This window comes from Muntiacus reevesi, chromosome 3 (assembly GCF_963930625.1).
Source record: "Muntiacus reevesi chromosome 3, mMunRee1.1, whole genome shotgun sequence".
NCBI lineage: Eukaryota > Metazoa > Chordata > Mammalia > Artiodactyla > Cervidae > Muntiacus > Muntiacus reevesi.
In genome coordinates, this window is record NC_089251.1 from 53,635,499 (window position 1) to 53,657,665 (window position 22,167).

The following is a 22,167-nucleotide window of genomic DNA, read 5'->3' on the forward strand; positions in this document are numbered from 1 at the left end:
AAGACATCTGGTCCTGGGCTTTTCTGTGCTAAGAGGTTTTTGATTTCTGATTTGCTCTCCTTCTTATTTTTCTGCTCAGATTTTCTATTCCTTCCTGATTCAGTCTTAATAGGTTATGCATTTCTAGGAATTTATGCACTGCTTCTAAGTTATCCAGTTTGTTGGTATACAGTTAGTTTTTCATAGTAATCTCTTATGATCATGGCTTCCTATGTGTCTCAGTGGTAAAGAATCCTCCTGCCATGCAGGAGACATGGGTTCGATCCCTGGCTCAGGAAGATCCCCTCGAGAAGGAAATGGTAACCCACTGCAGTATTCTTACCTGGGAAACCCCATGGACAGAGGAGACTGGTGGGCTACAGTTGTATTTCTGTGGTGTAAGTTGTAATGTATCCTTTTTCATTTCTGATTTTGTTTATTTGAATCACTTCTCTTTTTTTCTTGTTCTAGCTAAAGATTTATCTTTTAAAAAAGTGCTTTTAGTTTCATTGATCATTTCTATTATTTTTCCGATCCCTATTTTATTTATTTCCACTCTGAACTTACTTCCTTTCTTCTGAAAATGTTGGACTTAGCTTGTTCTCTTTTTTCTAGCTCCTTGATGTGTAAACATATGTTATTTGAGATCTTTCTGTTTTCTTAGTATATCCATTTATCACTAAAAACTTGCCTCTCAGAACTGCTTTTGCAACAACTCATAGGTTATAGTGTGCTGTTTCCATTTTCATTTGTTTCAATATTTTTTTAAATTTCCCTTTGATTTCCTTTTTAACCCATTGGTTGTTCAGGGCTGTGTTGTTTAGTTTTCACACATTTGTAAATTTTCCAGCTTTCCTACTGTTGTTGATTTCTAGTTTCATACCACTGTGGCTAAAAGAAATACTTAGTATGATTTCAATCTTCTTAAACTTGTTAAGACTTCTTTTGTACCCTGTCATATGATTTATCCTGGGGAATGTTCTGACTGCACTTGATAAGAGTGTGTATTTTACTGCTGTTCTGTGGAATGTTTGAAATCCTGGCTTATCTCAAGCTTCATAGTTTCTGTGCAACTAACCTCTAAGCCATGAAAACGGCTTCTTTAGATTTTCTTGGAACCTTTCTCTCTATAGGGTTCATAAACAGTCCATTAGGTTAGAAATAGGTGAGAAACCAGAATGTTCTCTCCATCTTAAATCTCCCCATCCCCTCCACCAACTACCACACAAGCATTCTCTCCATCTTCTATCATCCTTCTTCCACCATCTACATATAAGCCCTAAAGGATATAGGGTCCAATATCTGTTGGATCATAGAAAAAGCAAGAGAGTTCCAGAAAAACATCTACCTCTGCTTTATTGACTACACCAAAGCCTTTGACTGTGTGGATCACAACAAACTGTGGAAAATTCTGAAAGAGATGGGAATACCAGACCACCTGACATGCCTCTTAAGAAACCTGTATGCAGGTCAGGAAGCAACAGTTAGAACTGGGCATGGAACAGCAGACTGGTTCCAAATCAGGAAAAGGAGTACGTCAAGGCTGTATATTGTCACCCTGCTCATTTAACTTATATGCAGAGTACATCATGAGAAACACTGGGCTGGAGGAAGCACAAGCTGTAATCAAGATTGCCGGGAGAAATATCAATAACCTCAGACATGCAGGTGATGCCACCCTTATTGCAGAAAGTGAAGAAGTACTAAAGAGCCTCTTGATGAAAGTGAAAGAGGAGAATGAAAAAGTTGACTTAAAACTCAACATTCAGAAAACTAAGATTATGGCATCCGGTTCCAACACTTGATGGCAAATAGATGGAGAAACAGTGGAAACAGTGATAAACTTTATTTTGGGGGCTCCAAAATCACTGCAGATGGTGACTACAGCCATGAAATTAAAAGACACTTGCTCCTTGGAAGAAAAGTTATGACCAACTTAGACAGCATATGAAAAAGAAGAGACATTACTTTGCCAACAAAAGTTCATCTAGTCAAAGCTATGGTTTTTCCAGTGGTTATATATAGATGTGAGAGTTGGACTGTGAAGAAAGCTGAGCACCAAAGAATTGATGCTTTTGAACTGTGGTGTTGGAGAAGACTCTTGAGAGTCCCTTGGACTACAAGGAGATCCAACCAGTCCATCCTAAAAGAAATCAGTCCTGAATAGTCACTGGAAGGACTGATGTTGAAGCTGAAACTCCAATACTTTGGCCACCTGATGCAACGAGGTGACGCATTTGAAAAGACCCTGATGCTGGGAAAGATTGAAGGTTGGAGGAAAAGGGGACAACAAAGGATGAGATGGTTGGATGGCATCGCCGGCTCAATGGACATGGGTTTGAGTAAACTGCGGGAGTTGGTGATGGACAGGGAGGCCAGGCGTGCTGCAGTTCATGGGGTCGCAAAGAGTCAGACATGACTGAGTGACTGAACTCAACTGAACTGAAAGGATATAGATGCCTCTGAGGATTCATCTATCTATTGTAAAAAACCAGTCAGGTATGATCCAACTTAAGAGAAAATGCCCTTAAAACTCTGTAATGTTTGTGTCTTTTGAGAATTTCTAAGTTCTAAGGATATATAGTTTTATTTTGTCCCTCAAATAGAAATTTGAATGTATGTGGGGTTTTGTCACTTGTTTTTTTCATTTGTTTCTCTTAGATAGAAACAAATGAAAAAACAAAAATTACTAATAGGAAGATAACATATGAGATCTCTATATCTGAAAATTAAATTGTACATTTTGCTTATTATATTTTTAAAGGTCGAAGTGTCCAAGTTTGATGCTTTGGAAGAAGTTAGTGCTGAATTGAAGCTTAAACAATTGCTCTGGGATTCTTTATCTGAATGGGATCAACTCCAGCAAGAATGGTTAAAGGTAAAAAAAAGAAAAACTCTTAATTTTTAAATCATTCTTATATTATTTAACTTTAAAATCATGGTAGTATGGATTATAGTTTTTAAATAATCTGGTGTGTTTCAGTAAAATATACAATATTATAATTTTGTGGGAATTTATCAGCTTTCCAGTGAAATGCACAGAGGTCTTTCTACTACACAAATCTTTAAGTACCACAAAGAAGGCTTTATTGTAAGGCAGGCTTCTCAGGTTTTCTGTTTAAGAACACTAAAAGAAGGAGGGATCAAAGGACCTTACCATATAGCATTTAACTGCTTTGTGGTTTCTGAATACAGTGTTGTCCTGATACATACAGCCAAGTGTTATTAAGGATTGTAGATTTTTTTTTTTCATTTATTTTTATTAGTTGGAGGCTAATTACTTTACAATATTGTAGTGGTTTTTGTCATACATTGACATGAATCAGACATGGATTTACATGTATTCCCCATCCCGATCCCCCCTCCCACCTCCCTCTCTACCCGATCCCTCTGGGTAATGAGATGGATGAAACTGGAGCCCATTATACAGAGTGAAGTAAGTCAGAAAGATAAAGACCATCACAGTATACTAACACATATATATGGAATTTAGAAAGATGGTAATGATAACCCTATATGCAAAACAGAAAAAGAGGCACAGATATACAGAACAGACTTTTGGACTCTGTGGGAGAAGGTGAGGGTGGGATGTTTCGAAGGATTGTAGAATTTTATTTATGATCTACAACATTAGATTTCTGTTGGCTGAGGTTCTGTTTTCATTGTCTTTTTTTTTTTTTTAAGGAAGCCATTTTTCCCCCCTGTGATAAAATAGAATCATGGTAATGAGATCTAGGATCTTTCTTTGAGAGTTCACTAGTAAATTCTAACCATAGTAAATTAGGGGGGCAAGTATCATAGGGCTTGGTTCTTAGGGTCTACTCTTGTATTCAAACATTAACAAAGATTAACCCTCTAGGAGACAGGATATATGACCATCTGTTCTTTCCAGTGTGATATGCACATACTAGAAATACCATCAACTTCACAAATATTGCTTTACACTTGCTGGTTCAGCTTCCCTGTGCTGGTACCCATAATTAGAAGTCACACATCTAGGTTAAACTACAGTGACACAAGAATGATTCCTAGATAATGTTCTGGATACAGTGGATACCAGCAGACAATAAAAGGGACAGAGTCTAAACTCTCACAGAATTTACCTTTTGGTGAAGAAAGCATGAAACAAACAAACACATATATGCTATTATAACAGAGGATTTTAGGTTCCATTGTATAACTCACTTATCAGTTATCTCAGAAGCAGAAAATGCTCCTGAGTAGTAAATAAGAAGCTTAGAAAGTGCTCTGATTCCCACCATATTAGAGTAGTGGCTTCCAACGTGGGACAAATTTACCACAGGAAGTGCACAAAAAGTAGACATTGTATCTAGAAAAAAATGAATGTTTATAAATTTTTAGTTGAGGCATATTTGACACACTGTATTGGTTCCAGGTGTATAATATGACAATCCTATATTTGTGTGTATTGTAAAATGATCACCATAGTAAGTCTATTAACATTTGCTACCATTCACAATTATAATTTTTTTTCTTATGAGAACTTTCAAGATCTATTCTTTTAGAAGCTTTCAAATATGCAATACAGTATTATTAACTAGTCACTATTCTGTACATTACATTCCCGTGATTGATTTATTTTATAATTAGAAGTTTGTACCTTTTGACCTCTTTCACCCATTACATCCACCCACCCCTTTTCTCTGGAAACCATCAATCTATTCTGTTTTGGTTGTTTTACTTTAGACTGTTGCTTTGTTTTGTGCTAGATTCCACATATAAGTGAGATTATATGATATTTTTCTTGGTCTGACTTATTTCACTTTACATAAAGCCCTCATGGTCCATCCATGTTGCCAAAATGGCAAAGTTTCATTCTTTTTATGGTGGAATAATAGTCCATTGTATACATACAACACATTTTCTTTATCCATTCATCCATTGGTGAACACACTTAGGTTGTCTCTGTTTCTTGGGGATTGTAAATAATACTGCTATGAATATGTCTTTTCAAATCAGTGTTTTTGTTTTCTTAGGATAAAAGTCCAGAAATGGAATTGCTGAGTCATGTGGTAGTTCTATTTTTAATTATTTGAGGAATCTTAATACCGTTTTTCATAGTGGTTGTGCCAATTTACATTTCTACCAGCAGTGCACAAGTATTCATTTTTCTCCATATCTTTTCTCCACTGCTTATTTTTTGTCTTTCTGTTACTAGCCATTCTAACAGGTATGAGGTGATGTTTCATTGTGGTTTTCATTTTAATTTCCCAATGGTTAGTGATGTTGAGTATCTTTTCATGTACCTGTTAGATATCTGTTACATTTTTTTTGGAGAAATGTTTATTCAGATCCTCTGCCTACTTTTAATCAGGTTATTTGTTTTTCTGCTATTGAATTATATGAGTTATGGATATTAGTCCCTTATCAGACATATAATTTGCAAACATTTTCTCCCATTAAATAGATTGACTTTTTCTTTTGTTGATGGTTTTCTTTGCTGTGCAGAAGCTTTTTAGTTAGATTCTCATTTGTTATTTTACTTTTTTGCCTTTGCTTTCCATGTCAAATCCAAAATATCATTGCCAAGACCCTTCTCAAAGAGTTTAATACCTACGTTTTCTTTTAGGAGTTTTAAAGTTTCAGGTCTTATATTCAGATCTTTAGTCCATTTTGAGTTATTTTTGTGTGTGATTCAATTTCGTTACTTTGTTTTTGCCTGTGGCTGCCCAGTTTTCCCAACACCATTTATTGAGAACACTGTCCTTTCTGCATTATATATTCTTTACTCTTTTGTTGTAAATTAATTGACCATATATGTGCGGGTTTATTTTTGTTCCATTAATCTATGTGTCTGTTTTTGTGCCAGTACCATACTGTTTTGATGACTGTAACTTTGGAGCATAGTCTGAAATCAAGGGGTTGATACCTCTATCTTTGTTATTCTTTCTCAAAATTGTTTTGGCTATTCAGGGTCTTTTGTGATTCCACACAAATTTTAGGATTGTTTGTTGTATTTGTGTGAAAAAAAAAGCCATTGGAATTTTGATAAGGATCATATTGAATCTGTAGATTGTTTTAGGTGATATAAGCATCTTAACAATATTAATTCTTCCAATCCATGAGCATCAAGTATCTTTTCATTTTTATAAATTTTCTATTGCCTTCAATTCATATGACCATCTGACATGATACGTATACACTTACATGTTTATGTAACTGATAAATATAAATGCATGCATACATTGAAGTGCATGTTTAAATAAGTTACATTAAAGGTGTACATAATCAAATATAATAGGAGACTACTGGGTAAGAAATTTCTAGGTCACAAGAATAAAAATTAGCTATCTGTAACTTTACAATGATTGGCCCTTAGTAATAAATTACAGAAATTGTAATACTGCTTTTGATGACATGTGAGAAAACGACTTGAAAGTAATAAACAATGCCTGGTCTACTATTAGAAATCTTCATAAGTAGAGCCATTTAAAAAAGCATAAAGTTGATTTGATTTGACAACATAGCTACCAGAAAATTTGAGTAAAGAAATTTTTACTATTTCAAGTTTGCCTTTTATCATATGTCTTAACTCCTTTCCCCCTAATTTTCACAGTCCAAATTTGACTCCTTGGATCCAGAATTTCTAAACGGTCAAGTTTCTAAATATGCCAAATTTGTGACTCAACTGGAAAAAGGCTTGCCACCCAACAGTGTTGTGCCCCAGCTAAAAAGTAAGGTGGAAAAAATGAAAGAAAAGGTAAGCTTAGACGAAATTATTTCAGAAACTCCAGGTCAATCAGTTACTACTTACTTAAGTTACTACTTAACCAAAGCCAGGAATTCTTCCCTGTTTAAATTACCTTTGCAGACAGAAGAAGCAACAGACAAATCCAGTTACTGCAGAGGCACAAACTGCATCCTTCTCTTTAGCTGGGCAAATCATGCAACTGAATAGTATGAGAATTCTAGTTGTTTCTTATCCTCATTAGCACTTGTTATCAATAAGGAGTTCTTTTAAAATTTGGTTTGCTTTGTTTTTAATTTTAACTATTCTAATAATGTGTAGTAATATCTCATAATGGTGATTAACACTTTTCTAATGATTAGTGATGTTGAGCATCTTTGCCCGTGTCTATTTGCAATTCATCCACCTTCTTTGCTGAAATGTCTGTCTGGATATTAGCCCAATTTTTAATTGGCTTGTTTGTTTTGTTATTAGTGAAGTTTAAGACGTTTTTATACAGTCTGATATAAATCATTTTTCAAATATGTAACTTGAAAATATTTTTCCCAGTCAATGACTTGTCTTTAGTCCCTAAATAGTGACTTTCACAGAACAACAGGCTTAAATTTGAATGAAGTCCTATTATATTTTTTATTTTACATATTACTTTTTTAGTTAGTATCTGACAACTTGTTGCCAAACCTAAAGATCACAAAAATTTTCTCTTGTATTTCCTTCTGGAAGTTTTATAGTTTTGCTTTTTTAAAATTAACATATATGATTTATTTTGAGTTATTTACATTTTGCATGTAGATATTCAGTGGATCCAGCACCATTATTTGAAAAGAGTATTCTTTCTCCATTGATTGTCTTTGCATCTTTGTGAAAAATCTGCTAACTATGTTTTTTAGTCTATTGCTGAATACTTTATTCTATTTTGTTGCTCTGTTAAGTCTGTTTTTTCACCAGTACCACACTGTGTTGTTAACCATAGCTGGAAAATCTTGAAATCAGATAGTGTAAGTTCTTCATTGTTCTTCTTTTCACAATTTTGTCAATTCTAATTCCTTTACCTTTCCATATAAATGTTAAAATTAGCTTATCAATATGTACAACAAATTGTTTGGATTTGGGGGGAGACTGTGTTAAATCAATAGATCATTTTGAGGAGAACTGGCATTTTCACAAGACAGAATTTTCTAATCTCCCACCAGCCTACCCCTTCATTTAGTTAGGTCTTCTTATATTTCTTTTCATTATTGTTTTATAATTTTCAACACACAGATTATGCACATACTTTATTAGATTTAAAACTGTTCTTTTATGTTACCTTAAATGATACTGCTTTAATTTCAAATTCTAATTGTTCATTTCTGGTAGGTAGGAATACTGTTGACCTTTGTATATTGATCTTATATCCTGTAATCTTACTAAATTCGCTTTTTAATTTTAGGAGCTTTTGTACATTATTCATAATTATCAACATAGAAAATTACTTCAACTGTGAATAGAGACAATTTTATTTTTTCACTTATAATCTGTGTCTTTTCTTTCTTTTTCTTGCCTTCTTGCACTGGGCAGGATTTTCTATACAATATTGAATAGGACTGATGAGAGAAAATATACTTGTCCTGTGCCTGATCTTAAAGGGGAAACGTTCAATCTCTTTTTGAGTATGATGTTAGTCAAATATTTTTATAGATGCCTTATATTAAGATAACAAAGTTTCCTAGTTTTCTGAGAGGCTTCATTTATTTTTTATAAGATTTCTTTTTCTAAAGTCTGAATTGTCTGAAATTAATATAGTTATATATTAATTTATATATATATAGTATAGCTTCCTTTTAGAATTTGCACAATATGACTTTCTCCATCTTTTTATTTTTAATTTTTCTCTTTATATTTAAAGAGGATTTCTCGAACAGTGCATAATTGGTTCCTGCTTTTTTATACAATCTGATTTTTTAAGTCTTTTAACTAACATGGTTAGACCATTCATATTTAAAGCATTATTGATCTGATTGGATTAAAACTGCTGTCATGCTGGTTTTTTAATTTGTTTGTTGTTTCTTTTTTCCTCTTTTTCTTCCCTCTCTTGATTTAATTGTATGTGTTTTTATTCCATTTTATCTTCTCCACGGAGTTATTGTTCATACCTGTTTTAAGCAATTTTTAGGTTTTCAATTAATCCAAATCAGCCTTCAATATTATACTGCTTAATGTAGAGTATAAAGATTTTATAATACCATATTCCCCATTCCTCCCTCTCATCTTTTGTATTAATGTTGTCATGTATTTTACTTTTATATGTAGTATAAACACAACATGTTGCTGCTATTTTTGTTTTATATAGTTACATTTTAAGGAATAAAAATGGGAAATAAAATGAAATTTATTTTACATATATTCCATTTTCAATATTCTTCATTTCTTTGTAGAGATCTAAATTTCTGACTCATAACATTCATGCTGCCTGAAGAACTTCCTTTAATATTTCTTACTGAGTAGGTACGCTAGCAATGAGCTCCCCAAATTTTTGTCTTTATCCTTTATTTTAAATGATATTTTCACTGGCATATAATTCTGAGTGGGCAGATTTTGTGTTTTCTTCCAACAATGTAAAAGTATTTTCTTATTACCTTTTTACTTGCATGTTTCTAACCACACCATAAGATAGGCTTTCTTAGGATTATTCCAGTCTTCTCTGTGTACCCCTCTATGTATTTGTTGCCCCTGAGACTTCACACTCATGCTACCCTACACTCAGTCTTAGCAATTTATTTTTAAAATTCAGCTACATCTTCTAACTAGCTTAAATGGCAACCCACGATATCTCTCCTAGGTAAACAAATTCTCAGAAACTTCTTCCTGTGGAGAAAGCTATGGGTACCAGTATCTCTCTAAATATTGAGTTAGCTGGTTTTGCTGCAATCTCACTTTTCTGATGAATTCAATACAAGTCATTAATTTGCAGTTTGTCCAGATTTTTCATTGTTTACATACATCAGCGATATTCCTTCCAGCTTTTTACATGCCCAAATTGGACTGTATTTTTTAGGATAAAAAGAATGGTGTCTCAGAGGGTGTGTGTTTTCCAGCTTCCAGTTATCATGGACCTGAGGAACCCAACTCTGAAGCCTAGACATTGGGCAGCTATTGAACAAACAGTTGATGCCACCCTAGTGGACCTTGAAGTTCCGTTAACCTTGGAGAAGCTCGCCGAGTTGCATGTTTTTGACTTTGGCCAAGAAATTCAGGACATTTCTGGACAGGCTTCTGGAGAAGCTGCCTTAGAAACAATCCTTAAAAAGGTAAACCTGAAAAATGTGTATTCTGAAGGTCCTGAGATATAAAGGTTTTCATATTCACTGGGAAGATCATCAACTTTGTTTTTCAACATTGCAAGTTCCACCGTCTCATTATCAATTATCTTTCTGCTGTTTCTCTACATTTACTATCATTATTATTGTTATCACCTCTATACATATCTTCTTTCTGCTTAGCTTATACTCCAACAGGAACTTGATGGCAACACATTTGCATGCTTTGTATGAAGAACCATACACCAAGGAAGATCTCTTATACCAAAATATATTATCTTTCAAAGTACATATTACAGAAGACTAACTATGAAATGCTTCAAAAGCTCATTGAGATTTCTCTACTTAGGATGTTTAACCTCCTTACTCTAAAAATACACATCTACCAAGGATCTATGTAAAAAGAATTTTTTCCTTTTAATCAAGGCATAAAATGGGAAGGAATACACATTAAAGTATCACAAGTTTTCATATGTATTAATGCTCTTCAATAAAATTAAGCAAATTAGTGCCATCTAATGGAGAAGAGGATTTTAAGAATTTTAAGGCAATTAGGAGATTAGGATAATTATGGAGTTTTCCATTATTTCATTCCATATTCATTTATCAACCTAAGCATAAATGAACTGAGATATACTAAGACTTGAACAATTTCCTAGGTGGAGGATTCTTGGAAAACAACTGAATTTGTCGTCCTTCCTCACCGTGACTCCAAAGATGTGTTTATCCTGGGTGGCACAGATGATATACAGGTGGGTAAACTGAATTATTGAAATTTATGGTAAAGGTTCTTGCCAGACCTAGTCCTAAATATCCTATGGGAGATTATAATGAAGGACTGAAATATGAGAGTTGTCAGGGAGAAATCTAATTGAGAAGGCAAAATATGAATATAAATAATTGTTTAGTCATCAAGTCATGTCCAACTCTTTTGAGACCCCATGGACTGTAGTCTGCCAGGCGCCTCTGTCCATGGGATTCCCCAGCAAGAATACTGGAGTGGGTTGTCATTTCCTTCTCCAGGGAATCTTACCAGCCTAGGGGTCAAACCCACATCTCTTGTGTTGGCAGGCAGGCTCTCTACCACTGAGCCACCAGGACATGAATGCTTGTACATGAAATACTTAACAAAGCAATAGATATGACATATATATATATATATATATATATAAAGAATTTTTTCCTTTTAATCAAAGCATAAGATGGAAAGGAATACACATTAAAGTATCACAAGTTTTCATATGCATTAATGCTCTTTAATAAAATTAAGCAAATTAGTGTCATCTAATGGAGAAGAGGATTTTAAGAATTTTAAAAGCAATTAGGAGGAGATTAGGGTAATTATGAAGTTTTACATTATTTCCATTATTTCATTCCATATTCATTTATCAACTGTATATATATATATGTGTGTGTGTATATATATATATATATATGAGTTTAAAATCTTGTAGTCAGTAACTGCTGGAGAATTTGGTATAGCAAAGAAATCAGTTGTAACTGAAGTGATCAGAGAATCCTTGCTAGACCAGCTAAGACATTCTAGACCTTAAAAATATGGGAGTTTGATATTAATAGTTATAGATGAGAATAGAAGGCACTTCAAACCATTTAAATAAGGCAAAGAAGCATGAATAAGCATTTCAGGTTTATAGCACACTAAGAAGCTAAATTCACTTGAAATTTTTGAGATTAGAAGTAAATGGTCATGCCCTAATAACAGCAAAAGAAGATAAATCTAATCCATGTGTTTGGAATATTCTTAGTGACTTAATATCTGAAGGCATATTTGCTTAGCAAAGGAATCTGGGGATTATGACTCAATTTAAAAAGCAAATCCCACACCGGGAACTATATTCAATATCCTGTGATAAGTCATAATAGAAAAGAATGTGAAAAACTATAGATATGTATAACTGAATCACTTTGCTGTATAGCTAACATTAACACAACACTGTAAATCAGTCATACTTCGATAAAATATTTTTTTAAAGCAAAGACCCATTCTCTTAGTGTGTCCCCAAACTAGAATTGGAGATGAAATGTCTTTGCCAGGTATAGTTTGGAAGAGCAAGACCAGACAGCCTTCTGGGTGGTGAAGGGGAGAGCAGACCCAAGATGGAAATCAGTCAGTATGAGACCAGGTAATAACAGGTGATGGGACTTCTGCTCTGAAGAAGTTTATAATTTAAATAGAGCAATGAAAATTCTTTAGATTAGCAGACACCTTTTTTAAAATGTACATGTTCTGCAAGGGTTGCTATGGCATATGGAGGAGTAGGGAAAGGAGGTAGATGAAAACTTGTCTATAATCATCCAGAGTTTGACATGAATGAGTTAACTTTTCCTCTTCCTCAAGATAATTGAGGGAGAATGATGTTTCATTAGATAAATAAGGGAGCTACTTTTTCAAGTTTTAAGCATTTTGAGAAATAAAGACCTGGATGACAAAGTGGTATAAAGTACCAGATAACTTGTAGGGGGAGATTGAAGAAAAGGGCTGAGCTAAACAGAAACGTGTGCCGTTAATAATGACAGAAATAGCCAGGATTTGACAATCAGAAGTTCCATGGTGACACTGAAGAAAACATCAGAGCGGGTTGTAAATCCTGATGAAGGGGAGAAGGAGAGGAAGTGGGTGGATGGGAAATAATGGGTGGGACTAAGCTGTTAATTCAGAAAGTTGGCTTTTAAGTGGTTTGGGATTAACATATACACACTGGGAGCATGTGTGCTAAGTCACTTCAGTCATGTCTGACTCTGTGCGACACTATGGACCCAGGGATCGAAGCCACATCTCTTGTGTCTAACTTGCAATGGCAGGCAAGTTCTTTATCACTAGCACCACCTGGAAAGTCCCAGCATATACGCACTACTATATATAAAATAGATAATCAACAAGGACCTACTGTATAGCACAGGGAACTCTCCTCAATATTCTGTATAACCTAGATAGGAAAAGAATCTGAAAAGGAATGGATATATGTATGTGTGTAGTTGAATCATTTTGCTATACACCTGAAACTAATGCAACATTGTAAATCCAATAGAAATTTCTATTCCAATATAAAATAAAAATTTTTAGGTAAAAATAAAATAAATAAATAGACTCTTGGAGTTAAATATCTATAATTATCTTTGAGAGCACTAACATACGATGTTGCACATATTTTCTTCACCTTTCCTGAAAGGTCCTTCTTGATGACAGCACTATCAACATTGCAACCATTGCCTCGTCACGTTATGTTGGCCCACTGAAAGCTCGAGTAGATGAATGGCAGAAACAGCTTGCTTTATTTAATCAAACACTGGTGAGTAAGGATAATTTCAATTCACGGACTCAGAGAATTGGAAAGTCACAGGACCTTAGAAGTCATTTGTTCACTTAGGGTTAGATAATATAGAGCTTAGATAGAAGATTCAATTACTGACATTTTATTATTCTCAGAATATAAGGAGAATGCAAATACCTTGAGCTCTTCTTTAATAAGATTATACCATCAATAATTAGTTATTATTGCTCTGAAACAAAATACCACAAACTTTAGTGGTATAAAACAAGATACTTTTATTATCCTATAGTTTTCTGTGGGTCAGGCGTTCATGGCTTAACTGGGTCTTGTGCTTAAGGGTCTCACAAGGGTTCAATCAAGATGTAAGCCAGGAGTGGGTTCCCATCAGAGATTCAACTAAGGGAAGATGCTGACAGATATAATTTCCTTGCAATTCCAGGACCAGGGGCTTCAGTTTCTCACTGGCTGTCAGTCAGAGGCCATCCTCAGCTCCTCCATGTTGCTCAGATTTTTTCCATGGACTTCCTCAACAAGATGACTTGTTTCATCAGTATAGCAGGGAAGAGAAAGTCTGTAGGCAAGATGGAGGCTACAACCTTGTGTATTATACACCTAATTATGTACATCCTATTACCTTTACCACATTCTCCACAACTAGAAGCAAGTCACAGGTGGCACCCACACTCAGAGGGAGAGGATCACACAAGGATATGAAACCCAGGTCCTGGGGCCACCTTAAGAGTCTTATCACAGCAAGCTCATATTTACTGGACTATTACTGTTCCTCGAAGTCTCCAAGGTGGCCTTCCTTTCATACACACTTCCTTTTTATTTTATTCCACTTCAGATTCTCCCATAATAAAACAAAGAGCCCACTTACTCTGCTCTAATTTTTTTCCCACCCAACATCTGTCTTTGACTTAAGTTTTTTATCTTGAATTAATTATGTTGGGGTTCCTCTATGTTCTGGGGCTTCCCTAGAGTCTCAGACAATAAAGAATCTGCCTGCAATGCAGGAGGCAGATCCTTTGATCCCTGGAGAAAGAAATGCCAACCCATTCCAGTATTCTTTCCTGGAGAATTCCATGGACAGAGGAGCCTGGTGGGCTATAACCTAGGGGGTCACAAAGAGCTGGACATGCCTAGGTGACAATTCCCTATGTGTTCTAATATGAAAAGTTATCTGTGACTTAATACAGGCACTAAGTAGGAAAAGACAATTTGTCTCATCTTTATTTCATAGAAACCTTTTTCAGGAATCCATCCTCTTCAATGTACACCTTATAATCTGATCCCTGAATAACAGGGACCCTCCAGAGAATTAACTGCATAGAAGGTATGAACCTGAAACAAACCAGGGAGTGGTTGGGATATTAGGGTTTAGGCATAGCCCCCAAATCTAGAGTGAGGTAGGAGATGCTCTTTTCCAAATCTCAGGCCTGCACATGTGATGATAAGAGGCACAGTGGAAGGGTGAGGTCTACAGACTTTAGATCTGACCCTGCACTTGTGCTTTCTTTGGTTAACAGTGATCATCTCTAAGAGGAGAGATAGTATATGGTTTTCTTCTTCTTCCAAGTCTTATGTCTTTGCCACATGTTCTGTTATAAGCGAGTTTTACTCTTTTAATTGAATAAAATGAATTATATTTCTTCTTTAAAAGGAGGGAGAGGGAAGAATATAGACATCATTGGGGCAAAGAACCTTTTTTATATATTTGGAAACAGTCACTAAACTTAACAGCTTCCCAACCCTTCAGATTCCTTGAAGCATCTTGCTTCCCCCTAGAATGTCTCCTCTGGGCATTTTAATCCTCTTTCTTTGGGTTCATTATAACTCTACTCATACCAAAAACCTGAGTTGGAATTAGGCTAAGATGAGTTTTGGATATTTAAAGAAGTTTTATTTCAAAGGAGCTGTGAGGACATAGAGAATGAACTTATCGTTATGGGGGGAAAGTGTGGGGGCCAGGGGAGGGATAGGTTGGGAGTTTGGGATTGACATGTATACAGTACTGAATTTAAAATAGATAACCAACAAAGAGCTACTACACAGCACAGGAAACTCATTTCAATATTCTGTAATAATAACTTGAAAATAATTTGAAAAAGAATTGATGCTTCTGTGGGTTTAACTGAATAACTTTGCCGTATACCTGTAACTAACATATCATTGCTAATCAACTATGCTCCAATATAAAATAAAGTAAAAAAATTTTAATGAAAAATTAAGGCCTGTGAGACACTGCCAAAATGTAGAAAATACAGTAACTCATCGTGTAGTTATTTTTAACATAGCTGTGTATTTTCAACTTTGGGTGAAAAAATTTGATAATGTCCTTATTTTTCTCCTAGGAAGAATGGTTGAACTGCCAGAGAAACTGGCTCTACCTAGAGAGTATTTTTAATGCTCCAGATATTCAAAGGCAGTTGCCTGCAGAGGCCAAGATGTTCCTTCAAGTGGACAAGTCATGGAAGGAAATCATGAGGAAGGTTAACCGGCTGCCTAACGCTCTCCGAGCAGCTACTCAACCAGGTAGAAAAGAAACACACAAAAAGACTTTACAATCATCCAAAGCATTTATCACCTGTAAGATTCTGATAATATGTGGTACATTCAACCCTTGATCTAGTCAGCACTGATGACCAGGAACATTTGTAGTACCTTTGACACTCTTGCTAAGCAATGTGAATTGAACACTTGTTATTTTATTACTATTAATGTATTGTCCATCATTATCTTTCAGCTCAGTTCATAGTTTTGGCACACAAGCATCTACTTCTTTTGCTGTGTGTAGCTTTGGGGAATGTTGCCTCACACAGTATCATTGATGCTTCCATCTCACAATTTTAGATTACAAAATATACATTTACATTCAGTTGACCCATTCTGTGAAAGTTCTTACAGACTTCTAACCATAAAAATTTCCACACTTTTAAGTAATTCATTACAGCCACTTATGAATAATGCCACTAATGATAATTCTAACCTCAGGGTTGAAATGTGTTTTATTTATTTTTTAGTTTATTTTTATTGGAGTATAGTTGATTTTTAGTGTTGTGTTAGTTTCAGGTATACAGCAAAGTGAATCAGTTATACATAAACATATATTCACTCTTTTTCAGATTCTTCTCCCATATAGGTCATTATAGAGTATTGAGTAGAGTCCTCAGTGTTTTACAGTTGAAATGTGTTTTAATAAGTCCTGTTTCTAGGGATGTAGGATCAAAATCTTTCAGAGTGCACATACTCAGTGATTGAACTTCATGTTTTCTATCAAAGCCTCAGCTCAACGGCTTGTTCTGTAAATGGCAGCACATGGTCTGTCCTGGTGATAACCCAGAGAGCTTCCCTCAGGCAGAAGAGGCTGCTGGCCTGTGCTCTCTGCCCAAAGACTCTTACAGAAACAAACAGGAAAAACTCTATGGGATGATAGAATTGAAAACCTTAAAATTTGGGGGCTTCAAGTGGCTGCCCATATTCCTTGGTTCCCAGTCCTCTTTCAGCCACAGCTGTTATCACTCCAGTCTATGTTTCTGCCATCACATCTCCCTCTCTACCTCTTATAAAGACCCCATGATTATACTGGGCCCATTGCATGATCCATGATAATCTCCCCCGCCTGTGATCCATAATGTAATCACATCTGCCAGGTGCCTTTTCCCATAAAAACTAATAAATTTTCAAGTTCTGGGGATTAAAACATGGATATCTCTGAAAGACCTTGTGTCTTGTCTAGCACCCCCCCCCCCACTCAATGTGCATATTCAAACCTTTTGCTGCAATAATATTAATGTGTCTTATTGCAGAGTGCTGCCCCAGTCCCTACGGGACTTTTGTTGTATAACTTTTGGAATTTAAAAAAAGATTTCAAAAATACATTTAGTCCCAGGGATTTCAGATACAGAAGTTCAGTTCAGTTCAGTCGTTCAGTTGTGTCCGACTCTTTGCGACCCCATGAACCACAGCATGCCAGGCCTCCCTGTCCATCACCAACTCCTGGAGTTTACACAAACTCATGTCCACTGAGTCAGTGATGCCATCCAACCGTCTCATCCTCCTTTGCCCCTTTTCCTCCTGCCCTCAATCTTTCCCAGCATCAGGGTCTTTTCAAATGAGTCAGCTCTTCACATCAGGTGGCCAAAGTATTGGAGCTTCAACATCAGTCCTTCCAATGAACACCCAGGACTGATCTCCTTTAGGATGGACTGGTTGGATCTCCTTGCAATCCAAGGGACTCTCAAGAGCATTCTCCAACACCACAGTTCAAAAGCATCAATTCTTCAGTGCTCAACTTTCTTTATAGTCCAACTCTCACATTCATACATGACTACTGGAAAAACTGTAGCCTTGACTAGACAGACCTTTGTTGACAAAGCAATGTCTCTGCTTTTTAATATGCTGTCTAGATTGGTCATAACTTTCCTTCCAAGGAGTAAACGTCTTTTAATTTCATTGCTGCAATCACCATCTGCAGTGATTTAGGAACCCAAAAGAATAAAGTCAGCCACTGTTTCCACTGTTTCCCCATCTATTTGCCATGAAGGGATGGGACCGAATGCTATGATCTTAGTTTTCTGAATGTTGAGTTTTAAGCCAACTTTTTCACTCTCCTCTTTCACTTTCATCAAGAGGCTCTTTAGTTCTTCATTTTCTGCCATAAGATACAGAAGTGTGGAGATATATATATATATATATGACTTCCCTGGTGGCTCAGATGGTAAAGAATCCACCTGCAATGCAGGAGACCTGGGTTCGATCCCTGGGTCAGGGAGATCCCCTGGAGAAGAGAATGGCAATCCACTCCAGTATTCTTGTCTGGAGAATCCCACAGACACAGGAGCCTGGTGGGCTACAGCCCATCAAGTCACAAAGAGTCAAACACAACTAAGCGACTTACACTGTCATGTATACATATATATTTAATTTCAGATGATGATAAAGCTGTGAAGAAAAATTAAACAGGGTAATATGGCAAAAGAATAGCTGGGACCTGCTGTGTATGTGTGTGTGTTGAAAGGATATTTTGATAAAGTGACTACTTTTGAGTAGAAATCTGCAAGAATGAAGGAATGAAATATGTCTGTGGATATAAGGGAGTATTGCTAACATCGGAGAGAACACAGGTAGAGACCCTGCAATAAAAGCACATTTAGCGTGTGCTCCTGTCAGCAGGGAACCCAGAGCAGGGTGGAGAGCAGTGCACAGGAGAGGGCTGAGGAGTGAGACCAGAGAGGAAAGTGTGGTTGGGTGGTGCGTTTGGGATTGGATTGGGTCACTGATCACATCGAGCCTTGGAGACCATGGAAAAGACTGGATTTGATTCTTCAACAGGTATGAAAGTCAGGTAATATGATAGGCACCAAAACATCAATGTCAAGTAAGACATGAATCTTGCTTCTTAAGGTGCTACTGTTTAGTGATGAAGAAATAGGATGCGATTGCCACAACTTCAGCATCTAAAGATGGCAGAAGAAATAGAAGACATGAATAAGGAAGTGACCGAGAATATGTATCGTTTAGAGAATAGCTTTGTTTGGAGGGTCAGGAGGAGGCAGTTGTGACCAAGAATATGTATAGTTTAGAGAATGGCTTTGTTTGGAGGGTCAAGAGGAGGCAGTTGTTTGGCTTTAGTTTGTGCACCCCTAATCCCCTGAAGTGGGTGATGCCAGATAAAAAGGTTTCAAATTAAATGCTTGTTCTTCTGTGGCAAATATTAAAATTAATGTCATTATTAAGGGATAGACTGGGAGTTTGGAGTTGGTAGACGCAAAGTATTACACTTAGAACGGATAAACAACAAGGTCCTGATGTATAGCGTAGGGAACTATACTCAGTATCCTGGGGTAAGCCATAATGGAAAAGAAGATAAAGAAAGGAATGTATATATGTGTATAACTGAGTGATTTTGCTATACAGCAGAGATTATCACAACATTGTAAGGCAACTATACTTCAATTAAAAAATAGAATAAGATAGATGCTAAAAAATACTTAACATTCTTAACCAACCTTCCCAAATTTTAATTTATTAGACCATTCTTTTACCAAATAAAACCAAAGCTTTTTTAAAAAGTTGATATCATATTTAAAATTATATTCTCTATTTATTTCAACATGACTTTACCAATACCTTTTTTTCAATGAACAGGACTTCTGGAGACTTTTCAAAATAATAATGCATTACTTGACCAAATTCAGAAGTGTCTAGAGGCATATTTAGAATCAAAAAGAGTTATCTTTCCAAGGTAAGTTTATAAAGCTACCAACAACATTTTTAGTAGTTGGGTTTCCATGATTTTGTGAAGATATACTTTAAAACAAACTATAACCTCAAAATATTAGGGGACCAAAAAGGGAAGCAGGAAATATATTTCATAATAGCAATGCAGCTCATATCTTGATTGGGGAGTGTAAGTGTCAAGGATAAAGATACAGTGTTTGGTTTAAGTGAATAGGTGCTGAAAGAACTCTTGATCACAGCATTGTTTCACTGCTGGGTGTGTATGTGTGCATGTGTCCACGGATGTATCCGTAAAAAGTTTGAGACCTTTGTTGCCTGAGCTGACTTCTTTAGGCTAATTGATTGCCTAAGAGGGTCACTGTAGAAGTCATCTAAAAGGTCATTTCAGAAATTTCAAATGAAATTTTTTACTCATCCATTCATTCTAGACACATACCAAATGTTTTGCTCAGTGTTAAAGACATAAGAAGAAAAGGCCAGATCCCTGCTTTAATGGAGTTCGTGGTTAGCACGTGGGCAGTCATGTAAATACTGTAAATACCACTGTTCTGGTGCATTTATATACAAAGAGACTATGACTACTTGATGATCACAAGAGCTCCAGATTTCATTCATTGGGGCACACTGTACTGTAACATAGACACTATCACAAAATGTTCATCTTCTGTGGATTTTTCCTGCTAGCTGTAAAAGAAATGGCTGATAAGTTCTATCCATGTCAACCAGTGTTACACGCTTATGTGGGTTATTTGGTTAAGAGGGGTTGTTGCTGGGTACCATGCTAGGGTATGTGTATGCACGAGATATCCAAGATCTGAAAGATTTGATTGAGTTCAACAGATTCAGGCAACACAGGAAAAGATAGAGGAATATGTTTGAGATGTGCCTTTTATTTCATTCTTAAATCAGTGGCTCCCAGCTTGGGTGTCCCCAGTGTACAGAGAAAATCTGTACACTGCTTCTGATATTTAAAGAAACCCGGACACAAATTTACCTGTGATAATGATGAACACCAAAAGCATCAACTTTTATTTTTTCCTTTTGTTTAGAACTATGTCAACCAGGTCTGCAGTGTTTATTAGGTCAAGAGGCTCTGTGCACCATTGATTTCACTTTCCAAGCCTTAACAAAGACATGTTACGAACCATAAGAATTAGTTCCTGGGGCCACAAGTTAGGTCCTGGGGACTCAAGAGGAATGCAGCATGGTTCCTGCTCTGTCAGGGTTCAATCTTGACAGTTGTCTGTTTCATTAGTTGAAAAGGGAGATGAATGATCCTGTATCTGGTAGGACTGATAGAGTGCAACCCCAAAACATCTTTATTTCTAAAGACTACCTCTGCATTACCTTCAAGGGGCTAGTCTCTTCCTGCTCAGAATCTTAAGCAGACCTCATGAATTTTCTAGCCATTCTCAGATAATAATGCCAAAAATTCTCTTGTTGCCTTAACCCACTAAACAATTTGTAATCATCGAAACTCTGAAATTCTTTTAAAGTGAAAACATCTCCCTTCTCTGGCCCAGGCCTGTTGCAAGGCTGAAGTCTTTAGTGGTGATAAGGATGTATAATGGTCAACCCTCCCTACTTCCTATTAGGTTTCTGGGATCTCCAGGTTTGGGGCAGGGAAGAGAGGAGAGGCAGTACAGCAGGAGAAATCTGAGTTGGCTGGTACCCACCTGGCCCCCTGTCTCACATGGTGCCTTCCATGAGCTCATGAGATTCCTCCAGTCCTGAGGGATCTCTCATAGGCAGTTTCCTCCATAGGAGTAAGGTGTCTTCTCCAGCCAGACCCTCATCCCTCTCTCTCATCCCTCAGCATCCAGGTATGCCCCTTCTCCAGTTTCTTTTTTATTTTTCATAGAGTATCTTCATGCCTTCAAATGGCCCTGTTGGGCAAGATCTAAGAAAGTTCTCTGCCAGCTCACATCAGCACAGCCCACATATGTGTAGTCACAGAATCAAATAAGGTTCCAGCAACCACGCATTCATTTATTCAACAAATTATGTATTGAGTACCAGGTATATATGAGGTACAAGACTGGGTTCTAGGGAAAACAAATAATATACCTTCACTTTAGGAGCTCAAAGCCAAGTAACAGACATGTGACCAAATCAGTATCATAGCAAGTGCTAGCATTTTTACAAATTTTATGAAAAATTTCTACCTTTTATGTACCAGGCACTAACTCCAGAAGCTTGAGATGCAGCCACACTAATCTTTATAACAATCATATTTAGAGATGTGTGGCTTCTCCAGAAACCTCAAACCAATAGGTCCAGGAAATCAGTGGATGGGGAAGAGATATGGGCAAGGGATTCACCTTTCATGCCTGTATAAAGTTTTGCTTCAATTTCAAGTTACATTTTAAGTATATTCTTTAATCTAGATTTTACTTCTTGTCAAATGATGAGCTCTTGGAGATTTTGGCCCAGACACGAAATCCCCAAGCTGTGCAGCCGCACTTAAGGAAATGCTTCGACTCCATTTCAAAGCTTGAATTTGCTCTCCTGCCTCCTACTGAGGGAAAAATTCCTGGAATGGATGGAGAGCCAGAAAAGGTTTACACTAATGATATTTTAGCGATGCTATCACCAGAGGGAGAAAGGGTAAGGTATTCTTGTTAATAATTCTTTATGGGTAAAC

General features: G+C 36.3%; 1 protein-coding gene across 1 annotated transcript in view; it reads left to right on the plus strand.

Annotated features, from left to right (window-relative positions):
- The window catches only part of DNAH6 (dynein axonemal heavy chain 6), a 266,242-nt gene that overhangs the window by 69,425 nt on the left and 174,650 nt on the right, over positions 1-22,167 (plus strand). The window contains exons 17-24 of the mRNA XM_065927280.1: positions 2,744-2,857; positions 6,557-6,700; positions 9,766-9,978; positions 10,647-10,739; positions 13,179-13,298; positions 15,635-15,815; positions 19,431-19,527; positions 21,911-22,130. Of these exons, the coding sequence (XP_065783352.1) occupies positions 2,744-2,857; positions 6,557-6,700; positions 9,766-9,978; positions 10,647-10,739; positions 13,179-13,298; positions 15,635-15,815; positions 19,431-19,527; positions 21,911-22,130 (1,182 nt within the window). The remainder of the gene's footprint in view (positions 1-2,743; positions 2,858-6,556; positions 6,701-9,765; positions 9,979-10,646; positions 10,740-13,178; positions 13,299-15,634; positions 15,816-19,430; positions 19,528-21,910; positions 22,131-22,167) is intronic.